Consider the following 20,210-nt stretch of genomic DNA (forward strand, 5'->3'; position numbering starts at 1 on the left):
TGCTCTGAATAACTCATCACATTAACATTCACCCCCATTTTCACGTCAGTGCCAGGCCACCGCTTTGTCGAAACTTGATCCTCGGGAACCTCCTTATCCATGTTAGGAATACTTTCCTTGCCCTCAACTTTATCCTTACTAGAATGACCACCTTCCACATCCCTTCTATGCTTTCTCGCCTCTTGTAGTTCCATTTCAACATCCTCCATATTTCCCATATTATGATTCCCCCCACTCTCCCATCTAGGCACCTCACTACACGTCTCCCACCCTTTCCGATTACCCTTGATTCGTGGGCCATACAGTAGGAAATAATAACTTCTGATTGGCCCATTTCACTCCTACTAGCCTTACCCTTACACTCACTACCCTTGTCAGAATTAGATATATCCCTCAAGATTCCATGTCTGATATTACCCCCAACTCCCATTACCACTCATAACCCAATTTTTTCCGCTCTCCCCACCCTCCTCCCTGAGCCATCATAGTCCACCGTGAATATAAATCATTTTTAAAAATTACTTATTTTTTATTTTTTTATATATAAAAGCGAGTTTAAGTTTCTAGATGATTTAATTTCTTGATAAATAAAATTCTCAACCAAATTATAAGAATATTAATAGTTCAAAATACTTATTATATATTTTTTTCCATGAATATTATAGAGCTACTAGTATATATTATATACACATACAAACAACATCTGCCATGTGAATTATTATTACTATATATAGAACAACTGGAGTCCATCTGAATTTTTTTTATTATCATACATAATTCTTTATTACATAAATATCACATCAAATTTGTCTGTTCCCACAATATTACTAAAACCGAGTACACTTATCCCATTGCTACCTACTCTGTCTAAATCTTGACCATGGAAGCCAATTTTACATCCTCAGAATGGGCAATAATCTCTATGATAACCCTCATCTTCCTTATTCTGATTTGGAACAAAATCAAAACCCCAACTCCAAACCTTCCTCCAGGGCCATGGACACTGCCTCTGATAGGAAGTATGCACCATTTAATTGGGTGTTTACCACACCAGAAAATGAGAGACTTATCAAACAAATACGGACCTATTATCCATCTTAAGCTTGGTGAAGTTACACATATAGTGATTTCATCTCCTGAAGCTGCTGAACAAGTCCTGAAAATTCATGGTCTCATGTTTGCTCAAAGGCCTCAAATGAGTGGTGCTAGATGTATCAGCTATGGCTATAAAGACATCACTTTTTCTCCTTATGGAGATTACTGGAGACAGTTGAGAAAGATTACAACTATGGAGTTACTGGCTGCCAAGCGTGTTGAGTCGTTTAGATCAATCAGGGATGAAGAAACATCGAAGCTTATTGAATCGATTTCGTGCAGTGAATCAGGTTAGGTTGAGATTTGATTCAAAGTTAATTAGTTAATTTGATTTAACAGTTTTGTTTAAAAAAAAAAAGTAATATGCTTTTAATTAGTGTGATTACCAAAGTTAATATTTAGTGCCCCAGTTCAAAATAATGGTAAAAAATTGTACATAATGATTGATTTGGTTTAAATTTAGGGTAAATAATATACGAGTACCCTCATTTTTAGCTAACACATTATTCATTCATCTTATTTTAAACATCGAAGCTTATCCAATCAATTTCGGTTAGTGAATGAGGTTATGTTGTTGAGATTCAAAGTTAATAGTTAGTTCCTCTATTTCAAAATAATGGTCACATTTGACTAAATAGTACATACAGATTTATTTGGCTTAAATTTAGGATAAATAATTTATTAGTCTCCTTATTTTTAACTAACACACTATTTAGTTATTCTATTTTAAAAACCATATTATAAGTTTTCTATCATTTATCAATATTAACTATTTGGTTATTCTACCTATTTTTTTTTAGATTTTTAACCCTTACATGACATGACATAAATAGACAGACAAAAAATAACGGAGTAAGATTGATATTCTATATCATATTATTACTGTCCTGAAAGAAAGACCAAAATGTTAATATTGATAAAAAATAAGGAACTTATAATCTATTTTTCAAAATAGTGAGACTAAATAATATATTACTTAAAAAGGGGAAGAGTAATAAATTATTTACCCTAAAATTTATAGGAAGTATCAAATTCGTTCAAAAAGGTAAAATAGAAAAAAAATTGTCTTGGTAGATAAACATAACAAATAATATGAAAGAAGAAAGGTATAAGGTGGAAAAATAATGCTAATGTTGATAATGCAATTTTAGCTCTAACATTTAAAATGATGCAATTTTATCCATGATTTTGATAAAATTTTAGAAATAAGAAATAAAATTACAACATTTTATACCTTAGCGGTAAAATTGATCAGAACTATTTTAAAAGTATTTTTGCACTACTCCAATAAAAAAATTGATTAAATGTGACAGTTATTTTGAAATAGAAGAAATGAAATGATTATACAGATCTAATTTTATTATTTCCACCATTTATTTTAATTTCTTTTATTTCTATCTAAAACCCCAACAGGTTCAGGTATTAATCTTATGAAGATGATCACTTCTTTAACTTATTGTATCACTTCAAGAGCAGTTTATGGGAAGGTATTGAAAGGGGAAGATGTGTTTGTTACATGTTTGGAGAAAATAATGATGGAATTGGGGAGAGGGATTAGTATTGCTGATGCTTATCCTTCAATTAAATGGCTTGAGATGTTTAGTGGTATAAATAAAAGAGTTGAAAAAGTTCATAAACAACTTGATCAAACAGTTGAGGGAATTCTGAAACAACATAGATCTGCTAGAACAAATATCAGCAGCGGTGTAAGCAGCATGGATCAGAAAGAAGATCTTGTAGATGTTCTTTTGAATCTGCAAGAAAATGGGGACCTTCAAATTCCTTTGAGTGATGACACCATCAAAGCACTTATCCTGGTCAGTATATTTTAATGTGTTATATTCATTATTATTTTAAAGATTAATTACATAGAGATAGTCTGTAGTTTTGTTCATTTGCAGATGAGTATATATAGTATTTAACTAATACTATAGGTATCTATCTGCAAATCTGTATAACCAATATCTACATGAGTCTACTATAATGATGTGTAATTTTAATTCAGGATATATTTTCTGCTGGTGTTGATACTTCAGCTACAACATTAGAATGGACTATGTCTGAACTAATAAAAAACCCTAAAGTAATGGAAAAGGCACAAGCAGAAATAAGACAAAAATACAATACAAAAGGAAGAGTAGATGAAGCAGATTTACATGAGTTGAAGTACTTAAAGTTAGTAATAAAAGAAAGCTTGAGATTACATCCTCCTGTTCCATTGTTGATTCCAAGAGAATGTACAGAGAGTTGTGTCATTGGTGGATATGATATTCCAGTCAAATCTAGAATCATGGTTAATGCATGGGGAATGGGACGAGATCCAAAATATTGGGATGATCCGGAGGAATTTAAACCAGAGAGATTTATTGATAGTTCAATGGATTTTAGAGGAAATAATAATTTTGAGTACCTTCCATTTGGTGCTGGAAGGAGAAGTTGTCCAGGAATATTGCTTGGGTTAGCTAATGTAGATCTTCCACTTGCCAAGTTGTTATATCATTTTGATTGGAAACTCACTGATGGAATCAAATCGGAAAATCTTGATATGACGGAAGAGATTGGTATTACTGCTAAAAGGAAATTTAATCTCTGCATCATTCCTACTCCATACCATCCTCCTAGTAGTTAAATATTATCTGTTAATTAGTTTCATGTAATGTTTTATCATGTTTAATGTATCTTTGTGGTTAAATCTTACCATTTGTGCTTAATTGTTGTTAGGTTTGAACAACGACAAATATGTATCTTGATATTAATAAAGGCTTAATACATCATGAGTTCCTTGAGTCCCTTGAAGTTAACCAAAAAGTTTGATTAGTCTCCGTAATTAAGAAGTATCTAGTTGGCTCACTCAACTTGCTTAAAATTATATAATTAAGCCCCTTAAATCCACTTCGGTAAACAAAAGAGGATTTTGACAAAATAATATATACATCACTTTAAACAAGTTGAAAGGTCTAATATATAATTCTAAGCAAGGTTAAGCGACCAATAGGTCACTTTGAACAAAGTAACACAAGATAAGATGCAAAAATACGGGAGATTTGAACACAGGACCAATTGGATGTAGAGATTCCTTCATTTATCACTACAACCAACTATGCAAACTTAGTTTTATGTCATATAATCATATTCTACATTGTAGGTACTAATGTTAACTATTTTGGGGAGCTGCTCAGAACTGAACCACTGTTCGTCAAAGGTGTTCCGTAGGGTTGGAGGGTCGGGAGACCCTCCCCTACCCCCCTAGCTCCGCCCCTGATTTTAGGCAAACAGATAAAGCTACCAAGATACTTTGTAAACTCAGAAACCAATCCGTTTTTTTAGAGCAAATACAGGAAACTACTAATGTGTTAAGCGTGTTAATAAGTTACAAATTTTAATATTTTAACTATATTAGAAGATATCACAACTTCAACATAAAAATTATTTTCTGTAAACAACTTTTTATATATATTTTTGTATTAAAAATAGTTTCAATTACTCTACCTAGCTATATATACTTTCAATCAAATCTCTATAATACTAACATATAAATTATATAATACAAACAAGAAATGCCATATGAATTACTATTATTAAATGAATCGGTTGGGAATAAATTACTAATATATATAAAAGAGCTGCTATCCATATGAATTATTATTATTATTATACATAATTGTTTAGATTTTTCTTTTATTTTTTGGTTAGTTACATAATTGTTTATTATATCAAATTTGTCTCTCCCCACAATATTACAAAAACCGAGTAGACTGATCCCTTTGCTACCTACTGTGTGTAAATTTTGACCATGGAATCCCATTTTGCCTTCTCAGAATGGGCAATAATATCTATGCTAACCATCCTAACCATTTCCGATGCCTTTGCTGTGTGAATCTTGATGACGGAGTTTCATTTTGCCTCCTCAGAATGGGCAATAATGCCCATACTAACCATCCTCTTCCTTATTCTGATTTGGAACAAAATCAAAACCCCAACTCCAAACCTTCCTCCAGGGCCATGGAAATTGCCTCTCATAGGAAGTATGCACCACTTAATTGGATGTTTACCACACCAGAAAATGAGAGAATTATCAAACAAATATGGACCCATTATCCATCTTAAGCTTGGTGAGGTTACAAATATAGTGATTTCATCTCCTGAAGCTGCTGAACAAGTCCTCAAAACCCATGATCTCATCTTTGCTCAAAGGCCTCAATTGAGTTCTACTAAAAGTATCAGCTATGGCTATAAAGACATCACTTTTTCTCCTTATGGAGATTACTGGAGACAGTTGCGAAAAATTTCAACAATAGAGTTGCTGTCTGCAAAGCGTGTTGAGTCTTTCAGATCAGTCAGGGATGAAGAAACATCGAAGCTTATTGACTTAATTTCCTCTACTGAACCAGGTTCAGCTGTAAACATTACCAAGATGATCAGTTCTTTAACTTATGGCATTACTTCAAAAGTAGCCTATGGAAAGGTATGGGAAGGGGAAGATAAAGTTGTAACAGCTATAGAGCAAATAATGTTTGAAGCTGGGCAAGGGATTAGTATTGCTGATGCTTATCCTTCAATCAAATGGCTTGAGATTTTTAGTGGGATAAATAAGAGACTTGAAAAGGTTCACCAGCAACTTGATGAAACAGTGGAGGACATCCTGAAACAACATAGATCTTCTAGAACAAAGATATCTGGATCTTTCACAGATCAGAAAGAAGATCTTGTAGATGTTCTTTTGAATCTGCAACAAAAAGGGGACCTTCAAATTCCTTTGAGTGATGACACCATCAAAGCACTTATCGTGGTTAGTGTCTTTTAATTTATTATGTTGAATATTATAATGCTTTAGAGGTATAAGTATGGCTGGAAAAATTCTTTTGCTGTTCTTGTATTCTAGGTTTATATAGATTCAAATAAGACTTGTAGGTTAGGAAACACAAATGATTTTTAGGAAACAATACAACCCTTATGAAATAGAAATATCCTTTCCTGAAGTTAAGAGGAAAATAGCAAAATACTGACCTCTCCAATATAGATGGAACATATAAAATTAACAGTAGGGAAAACAAAGAGCAAGACATCAATTTATCTGCTATGTCCAACAAGATACTAAATACAAAAATTAACACTTAAACTTTTATAAGAAGGTCTAATGCTCTCTTGGTTCTTACTTTTTGCTGTTCTATTCATCACAATAGATATGATGTGTTGGTTAGAATTTTAAAACAACTGCTTATCGCAATTTCGCATGAAAATCAATTAATATCTAGCCGTTATCAGCAAGCAAACAGTTAAACCTGAAGTTAACCAATTATATATTTAAAGATGGCTGATATCTCCCATAAAAAAAAATTCCCAAATAGATTATAACCCTAGTTTCAATTATTGGGACTCCAAATCTAGATCCACACAAATCATTCAAACTCCTTTAATATATGCAATTATGAATTATCAAAATTACATTTTCAACCATATAGCACATGATGAACACCAAAGGCCGTAACCTATAGCAGTGATCGTACAAATGAGATACAAAGCCATTTAAAGTAAAATTTACAAAGCCATCTATCAATCCGTGAGAAACAAATGAAATACTCGAGAATTAAGTAAAATTTCTGGCTCAAAGTCTATAGACAGAAAATTGGGATATCACAGTTAAATTATGTATATGGAAGATCTAATTGCAAATGGAATTATTTACTTGTGTCAAATTGAAATTTGACAATTTATTACATTACTCACTCCACTCATTTTTCGTACACATCACACACAAAATTACTATATTTTGTTTTTATATGCACACTTGGGTCACTCACCTATAACTCCTCACTTATTATTTGCTCCAGACTCTCTCACTTTGCACTCATCTCAACACATGTATTTATACTTAGTTTGGCTAAATTTCATCCACAAAACTAAGTCGGTGCATTTAAAAATTTGTCTTTAAAATTTTGTCTCAATTATTGCTAGATTTTTCTTTAGTAAATTCTAGATTTGTATTTTGGTACACAACCAAAGTCGGTGGTGGACTTTTAATACTTCCCCTCAACACCGACTTTTAGTAACTCGTACTTGTTTGTCATTCCTAGTTGCCTTCTGAACTGTTCAAATTTTGCACCGTTCAGTCCTTTCGTAAATATGTCGGCAATTTGATCATCGGTCTTCACATAATACATCTTGATGTCTCCGCGTAAAACTTCTCTCTTATGAAGTGATAATGCACCTCCACATGTTTGGTTCTCGCGTGGAAGATTGGATTCTCGGTCAAATGAATAGTTGACTGACTATCACAATATAACTGTATCGAGTAATCTACTGGCTGGTGAAGATCCTTCATAAGTTGTATAAGCCAAGTACATTATTGAGCTGCTCTTGCTGCTGCCCTATATTCTGCTTCGGTACTTGATAATGAAACTGCAGTTTGTCTCTTGCTGCACCAAGATATAGGTCCTGATCCAAGACTAAACACATAACCTATAGTCGAACGTCTTGTGTCATGATCTCCAGCGTAATCAGCATCACAATATCCGCACACCTCAATCTTTCCTCCTTTCTTGTATAAAATACCATTTTCCATTGTACCTCGAACATATCGAAGAATTCGTCGAATAGCTTCTAAATGAGGCTTCTTCGGATTCTGCATAAACCGACTTACCATACTTACTGCATATGATATGTCTGGCCTCGTTAGAGTGAGATAGATCAGGCTTCCAACTAGTTGTCTGTACATTGTAGCATCTTCTAAGTCCTTTCCTTCAGCGGAACATAACTTTATATGTACTTCTACTGGAGTTGAAATAGGCTTGCATTCGAGCATCCCAAACTTCTCCAAAAGATCTTTAGCATAATTATGCTGACACAAGAAAAGGCATTCCTTTGTGCGTTCAACTTCAAGACCAAGGAAATGATTTAACTCTCCCAATGATTTCATTTGAAATCATACTGATAAGTTGGCTCTAACTTGATTTATCTCAGCAGCAGCATCACTTGTGATGATAAGATCATCAACATAAACTAATACTATAGCCAACTTCTCACCTTGGACTTTCACTAACAAACTCGAATCAGCTGGTGCCATCATGTAGCCACTTTGAATTAAGAACTCCGCTATTTTCCCGTACCATGCTCTAGGTGCTTGCTTCAATCCATACAACGCTTTCTTCAGCTTGCATATATAATTTGGTTGAGCCCTGCTCTCGAACCCTTGAGGCTGGTCCATGTATATTTCTCGATCCAATTCGCCATGTAAGAAAGCATTCTTCACATCCATCTGCCAGAGCTTCCAATCTTTACTAGCTGCAAGTGCTAGTACAACATGTACTGTGGTGATCTTTGCAACTGGACTAAATGTCTCGTCATAGTCTAGACCATACTACTGTGAGAATCCTTGAGCCACCAATCGAGCTTTATATCTCTCATCTGAACCGTCAGGGCGCTGCTTTACTTTATAAACCCATTTGCAAGAAATAGGGTTCACATCTTTGGGTTTGGGAACTAAATCCCAAGTCTCGTTCTGCTTCAAGGCATCTATTTCTTCTTACATAGCCTTTCTCTACTCCTTAATTGAGGATGCTTCTTCGTACGTCTCAGGCTCCTTAATTGATTCTTCAATTACTGCTGCATTAGCATACTTAGGATTTGGTCTCCTTTTTCTTGTTGACCTTCGCACCAGTGATTGTTGTTCTTCTGTTGATTTGTCATCATTAACGATCTCCTCGAGTTGACTTGGCCGTTCTTCTTTAGGTGTTTGATGTACTCTTGTACGCCATGGAGATTGAGCCTTTTCAGGTGACTTGCTCTCGAGGTTTTCTTCTATCGGTTCCACTTCTGGAATGATTTCTTCAGCTGCCTCGTCCCTTTCAAGTCTTTCCTGTAATTTCTCATCAATTTCTTTTGAATCGGGTAGTACAACTTCATGAGGGGACCACCAGGATGAAGCTTCGTCAAACACCACATTTCTTGATGTATAACACATTCCTGTTGTTGGGTCACAACACTTCCACCCCTTTCTTTGATTATCATAACCCACGAAGATGCATCTTATAACTTTCTTATCAAATTTGCTGCGTAAATGATTAGGAACGAAAACATAACATACGCAACCAAATACTCGAAAGTGACTTACAGTGGGTTTGATCTTCCATAATTTCTCGAAGGGTGAAATGAATCCAAGTGGTGCTTGTGATAGTTTGTTGATAACATCTGCAGCTGTCTTCATACATTCCGCCCAAAACCGAGGTGGAACATTCTTCGCATGTAACATACTTCTGCATATCTCCGCAAGGTGTCTATTTTGCCTTTCTGCTACCCCATTTTGTTGTGGAGTATTAGGACAAGTCAATTGTCGTCGAATCTTACAATCTTGTAAGTATCTTGAGAACTCGTGCGAAGTATACTCTCATCCATTGTCAGTGCGAAGGCGTTGGATCTTCCGATCAAGTTCCTTCTCGACCTTCTCCTTGAACTCTTGGAACTTGCTAAATGCTTCTGACTTGTTTTTCATAAAATATACCCATACGTACCTTGAGAAATCGTCAATAAAAGTTATCATATATTGATGACCACTAACTGATGGTTGCTTCACACGACCAAATACATCAGAGTGCACCAACTCGAGCGGCTCCTTTGCTCGATACTGAGAATCTTCATATGGCAACTGGTGTGCTTTACCGAACTGGCATCCGACACATACTATGTCATCTCGAACATCAAGTTGTGGAAGTCCATTGAGCATCGACTTCTTCATCATCACTTTCAACTTACGATAGCTCACGTGTCCCAGGCGTGCATGCCACAGAATGGCTGTCTCGTTCTTTCTAGCTTTGTCTACATAGGCTGTTTGTGCTGACATTACGTAGACAGACTCAAGTTTTCTTCCCTCCATAAGAGGTGTGCTTGTTGGCCTCAAACTTCGATACACTTTCACGTCGTTTGGACCAAATACCACGTAGTTGCTTGAGGATGTCAACTGCGACACTGATATCAAGTTCTTTGTCATCCCAGGTACATGAAATACATTCTCCAATTGTACTTCCTTAGAGTTGTATCGAGGCACGACCATCGTCTTGCCAACATGTGTGATTGGTACTTTTGAGTTGTTCGCGGTGACAACAACTCGCTCCCCTCTATACTCTATCATGCTTGATAATTTTTCCTTATCTTCTGTCATATGATTAGAGCATCCAGAGTCCACTATCCAATCATTATGATAATTGATAAATTTATTACTTACAGCGGTAAGTGCTAGCTCATCATTTTCATCTACTATGGAAGGCATGATTGTATCACATGTCACTGGCTCTATAATTGCACACGAAGCCTCAAAATCCCAATCTTCTTCTATTTCATTTTGAGCATGTGTTGATGTTGCAACGTTTCCTTCTGCTTTCTTGTATCTGCAGTCTCGAGCATAGTGGCCTCTTTTGCCACAATTATAACATTGGTCGTTCTTGTGCCGATGTGTCTTCTCGTGTGTTTGCTTGTGGTTGTGGTGAGCTCCCCCTTATTGCCAACTCCCTCTTTGTTGCCTTTTCTGCAATCCTTTTTGAATCTTTCGCCATTTCTCGATCTCGTCTCTTTTGGATCCTTGCTCTTTTTATTGCTAAAAAGAGCTTTATCTTCATCATTGACTGAGACTTTAGAAATTTGCTTGTCTAGAGCCTCTTGATTAGCCAAGGTATTTTCTAATTCATTTAAACTTGGCTCTTTAGCTCATCCACGGGTTGCCGTGACAATCGCGTTAAATTCGGGACGCAGCCCATGGACTATTATTTTTCTCATTTTTGTTTCAGTAATTTTATTTTCAGGATCCAATTTTGAAATTTCTTGACATAAAGTTTTAACTTTAGTAAAGTATTGACTCACCGTCATGTCATCTTGCGAGACCGACAGTAACTCGTTCTCGAGTTGTTGGAGCTTGGCGTCGTTCGTTCTTGGAAATACTCTGGTAAGAGTGTCCCACGCTTCTTTGGGGTTTTTAGCATCCTTGATGCGTTGCAGCAAATCGTCCTCCATCGAAATTGATAAAGCATACATAGCTTTACCACACTTGACCTTCCATTTCTTAAGGTCATTTTGTTCCGTCGGAGGCGCGGTTTCGTTTCCTCCAACAGTCTCCCACAAATCTTGGCCGAGCAGATAAAATTGCATACGAGTAGTCCAAGTACTATAATTATTATTATTGAGTTTTTCAAAAGTGCTTACCGAGGTAGACATGTCTGCCATCACGACTTAGTTATCTCTTGTAATTAACCAAGTAACACCGACCAATAATTTTTACAGTCCCAGACTGCGCGCTAAAAATACCTCGTACCACCACGATCCCGGATCACGAACTTTCGAAGCACTCGACTCTCGGTCCCTCACCGCTTGCCTGCACTCGACCACGTACCGGTCCTTGACCGCCCGCTCTGATACCACTTGTTAAATTATGTATATGGAAGATCTAATTGCAAATGGAATTATTTTACTTGTGTCAAATTGAACTTTGACAATTTATTACATTACTCACTCCACTCATTTTTCATACACATCACACACAAAATTACTATATTTGGATTTTATATGCACATTTGGGTCACTCACCCATAACTCCTCACTTATTATTTGCTCTAGACTCTCTCACTTTGCACTCATCTCAACATATGTATTTATACTTAGTTTGGCTAAATTTCATCCACAAAACTAAGTCGGTGCATTTAAAAATCTGTCTCAATTATTGCTAGATTTTTCTTTAGTAAATTCTAGATTTGTATTTTGGTCTATAACCAAAGTCAGTGGTGGACTTTCAATACTTCCCCTCAACACCGACTTTTAGTAACTCGTACTTGCTTGTCATTCCTAGATGCCTTTTGAACTGTTCAAATTTTGCACCATTCAGTCCTTTCGGAAATATGTCGGTAATTTGATCATCGGTCTTCACATAATACATCTTGATGTCTCCGCGTAAAACCTTCTCTCTTATGAAGTGATAATGCACCTCCACATGTTTGGTTCTCGCGTGGAACATTGGATTCTCGGTCAAGTGAATAGCTGACTGATTATCACAATATAACTGTACCGAGTAATCTACTGGCTGGTGAAGATCCTTCATAAGTTGTATAAGCCAAGTACATTCTTGAGCTATTGTTGCTGCTGCCCTATATTATGCTTCGTTACTTGATAATGAAACCGTAGGTTGTCTCTTGCTGCACCAAGATATAGGTCCTCATCCAAGACTAAACACATAACCTGTAGTCGAACGTCTTGTGTCATGATCTCCAGCGTAATCAGCATCACAATATCCGCGCACCTCAATCTTTCCTCCTTTCTTATATAAAATACCATTTTCCATTGTACCTCGAACATATCGAAGAATTCGTCGAATAGCTTCTAAATGAGGCTTCTTCGGATTCTGCATAAACCGACTTACCATACTTGCTGCATATGATATGTCTGGCCTCGTCCGAGTGAGATAGATCAGGCTTCCAACTAGTTGTCTATATATTGTAGCATCTTCTAAGTCCTTTTCCTTCAGCGGAACATAACTTTATGTGTACTTCTACTGGAGTTGAAATAGGCTTGCATTCGAGCATCCCAAACTTCTCCAAAAGATCTTTAGCATACTTATGCTGACACAAGAAAAGTCATTCCTTTATGCGTTCAACTTCAAGACCAAGGAAATGATTTAACTCTCCCAATGATTTCATTTGAAATTGTACTGATAAGTTGGCTCTAACTTGATTTATCTCAGCAGCAGCATCACCTGTGATGATAAGATCATCAACATAAACTGATATTATAGCCAACTTCTCACCTTGGACTTTCACGAACAAACTCGAATCATCTGGTGCCATCATGTAGCCACTTTGAATTAAGAACTTCGCTATTTTCCCTTACCATGCTCTGGGTGCTTGCTTCAATCCATACAACGCTTTCTTCAGCTTGCATATATAGTTTGGTTGAGCCTTGATCTCGAACCCTTGAGGCTGGTCCATGTATATCTCTCGATCCAATTTGCCATGTAAGAAAGCATTCTTCACATCCATCTGCCAGAGCTTCCAATCTTTACTAGCTGCAAGTGCTAGTAGAACACGTACTGTGGTTTGCAACTGGACTAAATGTCTCGTCATAGTCCAAACCATACTTCTGTGAGAATCCTCGAGCCACCAATCGAGCTTTATATCTATGAATTGAACCGTTAGGGCGCTGCTTTACTTTATAAACCCATTTGCAAGAAATAGGCTTCACATCTTTGGGTTTGGAAACTAAATCCCAAGTCTCGTTCTGCTTCAAGGCATCTATTTCTTCTATCACTGTAATAGAAGAAAAATGAGGAATTTAATTAGGGCATCAAATTTGAATATAAAGACTTACCCTAGAAGGATTTAATTGAATCAAATATAGAAACATAAGACTTTTCTCATTGTTGGAAATATACTCCACTTTTAGAATTATGTATCAGAATTGAGACTTTAATAAATATAAGGTTATCTTTTAATATGGCGGAGTAAGAGAGGACGGCCCACCCGTCAGAAACTTAGCAGCTCGCTCTTCAACCTCATCAAATTTTTTTTTGCCCATCTCTCAAATAAACTTGTAAAATAATATAAAGACACTAGTTACAAATGGGTGTTGTGCCTATTTATAATTGAACACCTTGTTATATATAATTCTTAAAGAAAAAGTGATTGTTATAGCTTTGTTCAATTTTTTTTTTTTTTTTGAAGAATATAGTTTTGTTCAATTCAATATTTGACAAAGCTAATAAAATATATATTATAGTTTACAAAATACATTTTAAAAATATTAAATAGTCTCATGATCCCTGTTTATTTTAAAGTATCCTCAGGAAGTTGGTACACTTTAGTAAGTTGGTTTCCTTCGAGATTCACTTTAGGAAGTTGGTTTCGCTCGAGATTCACTTTAAAAAAATTAAATTATGTGGGGTATCATTCTATTTAAGACTTTGAGAACTATATCATGTAATTAACCCTACTTTGGAATGTGCCTTGCCACTGCATCAAACCATCTTACTTATAAAAAAATAATGTATTATTAAAATATGAGTACTAAACAACTAAATATATCAACAAATGTAGGGACTATTCACTTATTTACACACAAAAAACTTAAGCTGATAGTTAAGGGGATTTAATGATGGGAAATACCATCACTAAAAGTTTAGTTCCACTCATTAATGGTTTTTAATGAGCGGAATTTTCCCCTTGAGAAAGCCCTTCTTACTAAAAGTATTAATGAGCGGAATAGCTCCACTCATTATTAACTTATAGTGAGTGGACATTTACCCTTACTAGAAACTATAGAATGATTAAAAAAACACTCATTAGAAGTATTTATAATTATTAAAAATACACTCATTAGAAGTATTTATAATGATTAAAAATATTTATAATAGTTAAAAATCATCTAATTAAAAATATTTATAATAATTTGGATTGAAGAGAGCTACTCTAGATTAGATACATTCAACTCTCAGACATGTTAAAAGAACACATAAATTCCAATGAAATCATCTCATTAACATATCAAAGATTGAAGGTATAATTTTTACACTCTAGCAAATAAGGTATAATCACATTCAAAGTACTGGGAAATCCTACAAAATGAAATCAGAATTCTATTAAGTAGTCAAAGTATGGAAATCTATGAAGAATAGAGCTAAATACCAAAAAAATTGTGCATATCAACAAAAAGATGATGTCTATGGGAAAGAGGGATTTTTAGGTGTTAGCAACACGAGTAAAAGGAGAATTAATTAGGGGCTGTCACATTCGTGAGCTCCGTTGCAACTCAAAGTGGGCATCCAAGGTCAAAGGGGATGGAGACTCTGCTCTTTCATCAATAGTTTCTGATTGCAAAGGCTTTCACATATAAACACCTCATTGTAAAAAGTATTCTGTTAGAGGTCAGGACTATATATTAATTTCTTGCATTTAAATGTATCTACCCAGTTATCATTTATATACTTTCTTTTCATTTATGTTTGAAAGCCTGAAATGTTTTACATATAGCTAAAGTTTTCGCAATCAAATATATGCATCTCAAGTTTCCCTGTGTGGATGTAATTAACAATAATAAACTACTTTAATGACTGAGGAGTATATACTTCCCAATCACTAACAGTGAGAAGAAAGAATAGACAAAAAGAATGAAGGGTACAACTTACTAGGCCACCACGGAGGACATGAATATCAGTATAATCACGAATTCTTTTCCAATAGTTTTAATTTCTCAATCAGAAACACCCAGAATCATGTCGTACTGGGTTCCTATATTCAGTATGCACTGAAAATACCTAGAAACATGTTGTACTGGGTTTCGGGCATATATTGCCAAAATGGAAACCAAATTAGGAAATTTTATTAAAGAGGAGTTTCCTTACAGCATATACAGACTCTACTTCAGGATCAGACATGTAACCAACAATTTAAGAGGAACAGAGAGCCAAGTGAATGAGCATTTTAATAAGTTTTAGGAAAGTAATGAGCAAGAAAATAGAGTTACCAGGAACAGGGGAATCTACGAGGTAAGATAGGTCGCACTGTGCCCTTCTGAATTTTCCAATCAAATGGATTTAGACTAGTTGCTTCTAATTTCACCAGAATCTCATCTTTCTTTGGATTGGGGACTGCAACTTCAACAAGCTGTTAGTAAATTATACATATAATCTAATCAACATAATGAATCAGCAAATAACTAAATGGGAAATTTAAAACAACAGAGACCTGACATTTAAACCTGTTCCACCGAATGGTATTGAGCTGCCTGCATTAGCTTGCCAGCAGTGGCCACCAGGTCCTCTGAAATTAGAGAAACGATAGAGTATTAGAAGCTATGTGCTTTAAGGTGACTGTTTCATGCTACCACATGAAAACCAAAATTTGAAAGCAGGTTATCAAACCTGACCTCGAGTTGCTAAGTCCACCTGAAAAAAGAAAATCAAGATATCCTCATTAGCACTCTCACTGCACTCATTGTAACTCCTAATTACCCCATTTATATATAACATCAATACTACTGTTCTAACTTGCCGAAACAACACGGAATCAAGGGAGAATACAGTAAAGTTTCTTTGATATTGATTGCATCCTACAAACATATAGTAATATTTGTGGATAGCCATAAGAATAATATGTAATGAAATAAAAGAATGGCAACAATCAGAATGCCAATTGAGAATAAGCTCACTTAACAGACCAGTATTGATAATAGTGTAATTGAAATTGCAAGAAATGGTGTGAAATAGGCAAATTCCTTTATTATTGTATTGCTATCACTGAAAAGACCAACCCAGAAGGTGTGACCAAGTGCTAGACCCAACGCCATCAACAGAGCAAGAATCAGTGAAAGCTTAAGACTCACTGCCATGGCTCCCTTAGCGTTCTCTGGATGGCCTGCTCCTAACTCATTTGACACCCTTGTGCTGTAATGTCACTCATAAATTAGCTTAAATTATTATGAATTCAAGAAAGTATGAATTAGGTAGAATTAAACCTTGCAGCAGCACTTAGGCCATAAGTTAAATTGAAGGCTATAGCTTCTGTATTCACACTGCATATCCAAATGAACAAGGCAGTATGTCTAATAGCTGAAAATCAACACAAAACAAAGAAAAAAAGCTGAAATTTGACTTCTATACTTGATACAATCATGTCATTTTAATACCTTACATTAAAAACAAAAGAATGGAACTTTCTGTCAGTTGCAAAAAATTGAGTGAAAATGATGAATTGTACCAAGTATTTCAGCTTTTTTATGGAAGAAAAGGAAGTGAAAGAAATGAACCATATAGCAACGAGTGAGGTAGTTATGGTTGAGTCTTTACTCCTGCTAACAACACCAAAATTTCAAATGCCCAATATTCCAAACTGCCAAAACAACATAAATTGTACAAGTTCAGGGGTTTGTGATGTATTAAGTCTTAATTTGTGTAGTAGATTATCGGTAAGTATAGCATGAATACTTACCACACCATTGCAGCAGAAGGAAGGGAAAGTTTCAATCGAGTAAGAACGTACTGGAAAGAATCAAAGGAAAATCCATCCCAAGTATGCTCAAACTTCTTACCAAACATCACATAAGCAATCAACATAAAGAATGATAACCAGAATGAAATAGAAGCAGCAATTGGAGCTCCTTTGACACACAGTAAATAGTTATAATATGCTAAGCAAATACAGTAATGACAACTATTTGTAAGACTAACCTCTGTTCTAGTAGTTAAAACATCTTGAAGCTCTTTTGTAGCTTCCATAAGTTTTTCCTTAACACCTATGTTTCAACAGTCAATCGTCAAAGATTGATGGTCTTTTTGCAATTACACATCGACAAAAGAGAAAGAAAGAGCATAAGTAAGCAAAACATCACCAAGCCATCAAAAATATACTTTCCCCATACATCCAATATCAACAATGACTAGAAAAATATTAAGAAATTATCATAATGAGTGAAATAAAATTCAAGTTACAAGAGTCAAAAGTGCTTAAAATTACTATCTTCCAACTCAGAACCAAATTAAAATACATTTCCCTACATCAATTGAAGTATATCCAATCAGGTCAAGGGAATTGATATTCATTCCAGGGAAAATTCTTAATTCTTCTCAATACTCATCATTCCAAATGTTCAGTTCATCATTAGACTCATTCCAATACACATAGAGGATTGAAATAGAGTCCTAATGGCTATCTGTACAATTGAAATTCCTGAAAGTTTTACAATGTAAAATAGATTTCAGAGAAACCCACCCATATAGAGATGTTTCTTTTTGACTCCATAACATGGTTCAAGTAATTAATTCTAAGTCGCAATTGAAAGATCATATCTGCAAAATTATTAAAAAAAACATATTGTTAACACAAACCTAACCAAGTCGAACGAAAAAAAGAAATAAAGCATAAGAAAAACACAATCGCACAAATTAGGTTTTCCAGTAGACCTGCAAATAAAGGCATAAGTATATATCTAATAATGGCATTTATACAAATAAACAATAAAATAGCTAAACTTTTGTTTAATTTGAGAACCAGAAAAACTCGGATTTTGAGGAGAAGAGTACAAAGGGCAACAATCTCATGCACAAGGGAGCTTACCAATTCTTGTCCCAGTCGATCATGGGGATCGTCCAATTGATCAGAGTGTGACAATAGAGGTGGACGAAGATGGTTTCTAGAGCTAATTCGAGTAAGGGAATGATTTCCTTCCGGAGCTAATCAAAGAGAGAGGAGAGAGAGAGAGAGAGAGTTTCGTACAGGAGAGAGATGGACTGCAATATTTTATTTTCTCTTTTCTTTTAACATTACAAAGTATTTTTTATTTCTTTATTAGGGTCAAGTGGGTTTTGTTTTGGTGGGAATTTATCCCGCCCAAAATATTTAGCACTTATAATGAGCTTAATGTTAAAAATTTTAGTAAAGTTAAGTTTTTTATAATTAATAATGACAGGTTTTTATTTCCACTCATTAAAATTATAGAAAATATACTTTTAATGATAGGTTTTTTCACCACTCATTATTTTTTGCTCATTATTGTTTGTTTTTCTTGTAGTGTTGAGAATAACTTTTATTATTATCTCTCACATAAGATATAATATTGTCGGTTTTCACATATATGTACATAATGAGCTTTATTTATTTATTTATTTTTGCTTCTTTGAGTCATCTTTTATATTTACGTAAAATTTCCAGCATATATTTGTGTGGACATAAGTCTACTCTAATGATGTCTGATTTTAATTCAGGCTATATTTTCTACTGGTGTTGATACTTCCGCTACAACAATAGAATGGACAATGTCTGAACTAATAAAAAAACCTAAAGTAATGGAAAAGGCACAAGCAGAAATAAGACAAAAAATACAATACAAAAGGAAGAGTAGATGAAGCAGATTTGCATGAATTAAAGTACCTAAAGTTAGTAATTAAAGAAAGCTCCAGGCTACATCCTCCTGTTCCATTGTTGATTCCAAGAGAATGTGCAAAGGGTTGTGTGATTGATGGATATGATATTCCAGTCAAATCTAGAATCATGGTTAATACCTGAGCAATGGGACGAGATCCAAAATATTGGGATGATCCGAACGAATTTAAACCAGAGAGATTTATTGATAGTTCAATGGATTTTAGAGGAAATAGTAATTTTGAGTACCTTCCATTTGGTGCTGGAAGGAGAAGTTGTCCTAGAATATTGTTTGGGTTAGCTAATGTTGATCTTCCACTTGCCAAGTTGTTATATCATTTTGATTGGAAACTCGCTGATGGAATCAAATCCAACAATCTTGATATGACCGAAGAGATTGGTATTACTACCAAAAGGAAATTTAATCTCTGCATCATTCCTACTCCATACCATCCTCCTGCTAGTTAAATAATATCAGTTAATTAGTTTCATGTAATGTTTTATCATGTTTAGTGTATCTTTGTTGTTAAATCTTACCATTTGTGTGTTGTTAGGCTTGAACAAAGACAAATATGTATCTTGATAGTATTAATAAAGGCTTAATACATCATGAGTCCCCTTGAAGTTTACTGAAAAGTCTGATTCGTCTCCGTAGTTAAGAAATATCTGGTTGGCTCACTGAACTTGCTTAAAATTATATGATTAAACCGTTAAGTCCAGGTGGGTAAACAAAAGAGGATTTCGACAAAATGATCACTTTAAAAAAGTTGAAGGGTCTAATATATAACTCTAACCAAGTTTAAGGGGCCAATAGATCACTTTGAACAAATCGACAAACGCATAAAGCTACCAACGTACTTTGTAAACTCACAAACCAATTTTAATTTTAGGCAAACGCATAAAGCTACCAACGTACTTTGTAAACTCACAAACCAATCCATTTTTTTAGAGCAAATACAGGAAAGTACTAATGTGTTAAGCCTGTTAATAAGTTACAAATTTTAATATTTTAACTATATTAGAAGATATCACAACTTGAACACAAAAATCATTTTCTGTAAACAACTTTTTAAATATTTTTGTATGAAAAATAGTTTCAATTACTCTACCTAGCTATATGTACATTCAATCAAATCTCAACAATACTAACGCATAATATATAATACAAACAAGAAATGCCTTGTGAATTACTATTATTAAATGAATTAGTTGGGAATAAATTAGTAATATAAT

The 20,210-nt window shown here is 34.7% G+C and overlaps 1 protein-coding gene, 1 long non-coding RNA gene and 1 pseudogene across 2 annotated transcripts; 2 read left to right on the forward strand and 1 right to left on the reverse strand.

The window, feature by feature from the left end:
• The first annotated feature begins 848 nt into the window (after window positions 1-848).
• LOC136232234 (cytochrome P450 71D445-like) lies at window positions 849-3,724 on the forward strand. The gene is made up of 3 exons (XM_066021662.1): window positions 849-1,385; window positions 2,509-2,912; window positions 3,101-3,724. Exons 1-3 carry the CDS (start codon window positions 881-883, stop codon window positions 3,722-3,724), a joined length of 1,533 nt encoding a protein of 510 aa, XP_065877734.1. The 5' UTR covers window positions 849-880.
• Window positions 3,725-4,978: 1,254 nt separating this feature from the next.
• LOC136216601 (cytochrome P450 71D445-like) lies at window positions 4,979-19,635 on the forward strand (annotated as a pseudogene).
• LOC136232940 (uncharacterized) lies at window positions 16,488-17,356 on the reverse strand. Its single transcript, XR_010690726.1, has 3 exons — window positions 17,288-17,356; window positions 17,049-17,098; window positions 16,488-16,949 (listed from the first exon to the last, which is right to left on the reverse strand). It is a non-coding gene; the product is annotated as an uncharacterized lncRNA (long non-coding RNA).
• Window positions 19,636-20,210: the final 575 nt, after the last annotated feature.

This window comes from Euphorbia lathyris, chromosome 1 (assembly GCF_963576675.1).
Source record: "Euphorbia lathyris chromosome 1, ddEupLath1.1, whole genome shotgun sequence".
Classification (NCBI taxonomy): domain Eukaryota; kingdom Viridiplantae; phylum Streptophyta; class Magnoliopsida; order Malpighiales; family Euphorbiaceae; genus Euphorbia; species Euphorbia lathyris.

Bases quoted from the DNA above. Each gene is read 5' to 3' on its own strand.
- LOC136232234 (XM_066021662.1), top strand. From the start codon at position 881: ATGGAAGCCAATTTTACATCCTCAGAATGGGCAATAATCTCTATGATA. The intron at 1,386-2,508 runs GTTAGGTTGAGA...AAACCCCAACAG, and splicing joins GATTTCGTGCAGTGAATCAG to GTTCAGGTATTAATCTTATG. The intron at 2,913-3,100 runs GTCAGTATATTT...ATTTTAATTCAG, and splicing joins CCATCAAAGCACTTATCCTG to GATATATTTTCTGCTGGTGT.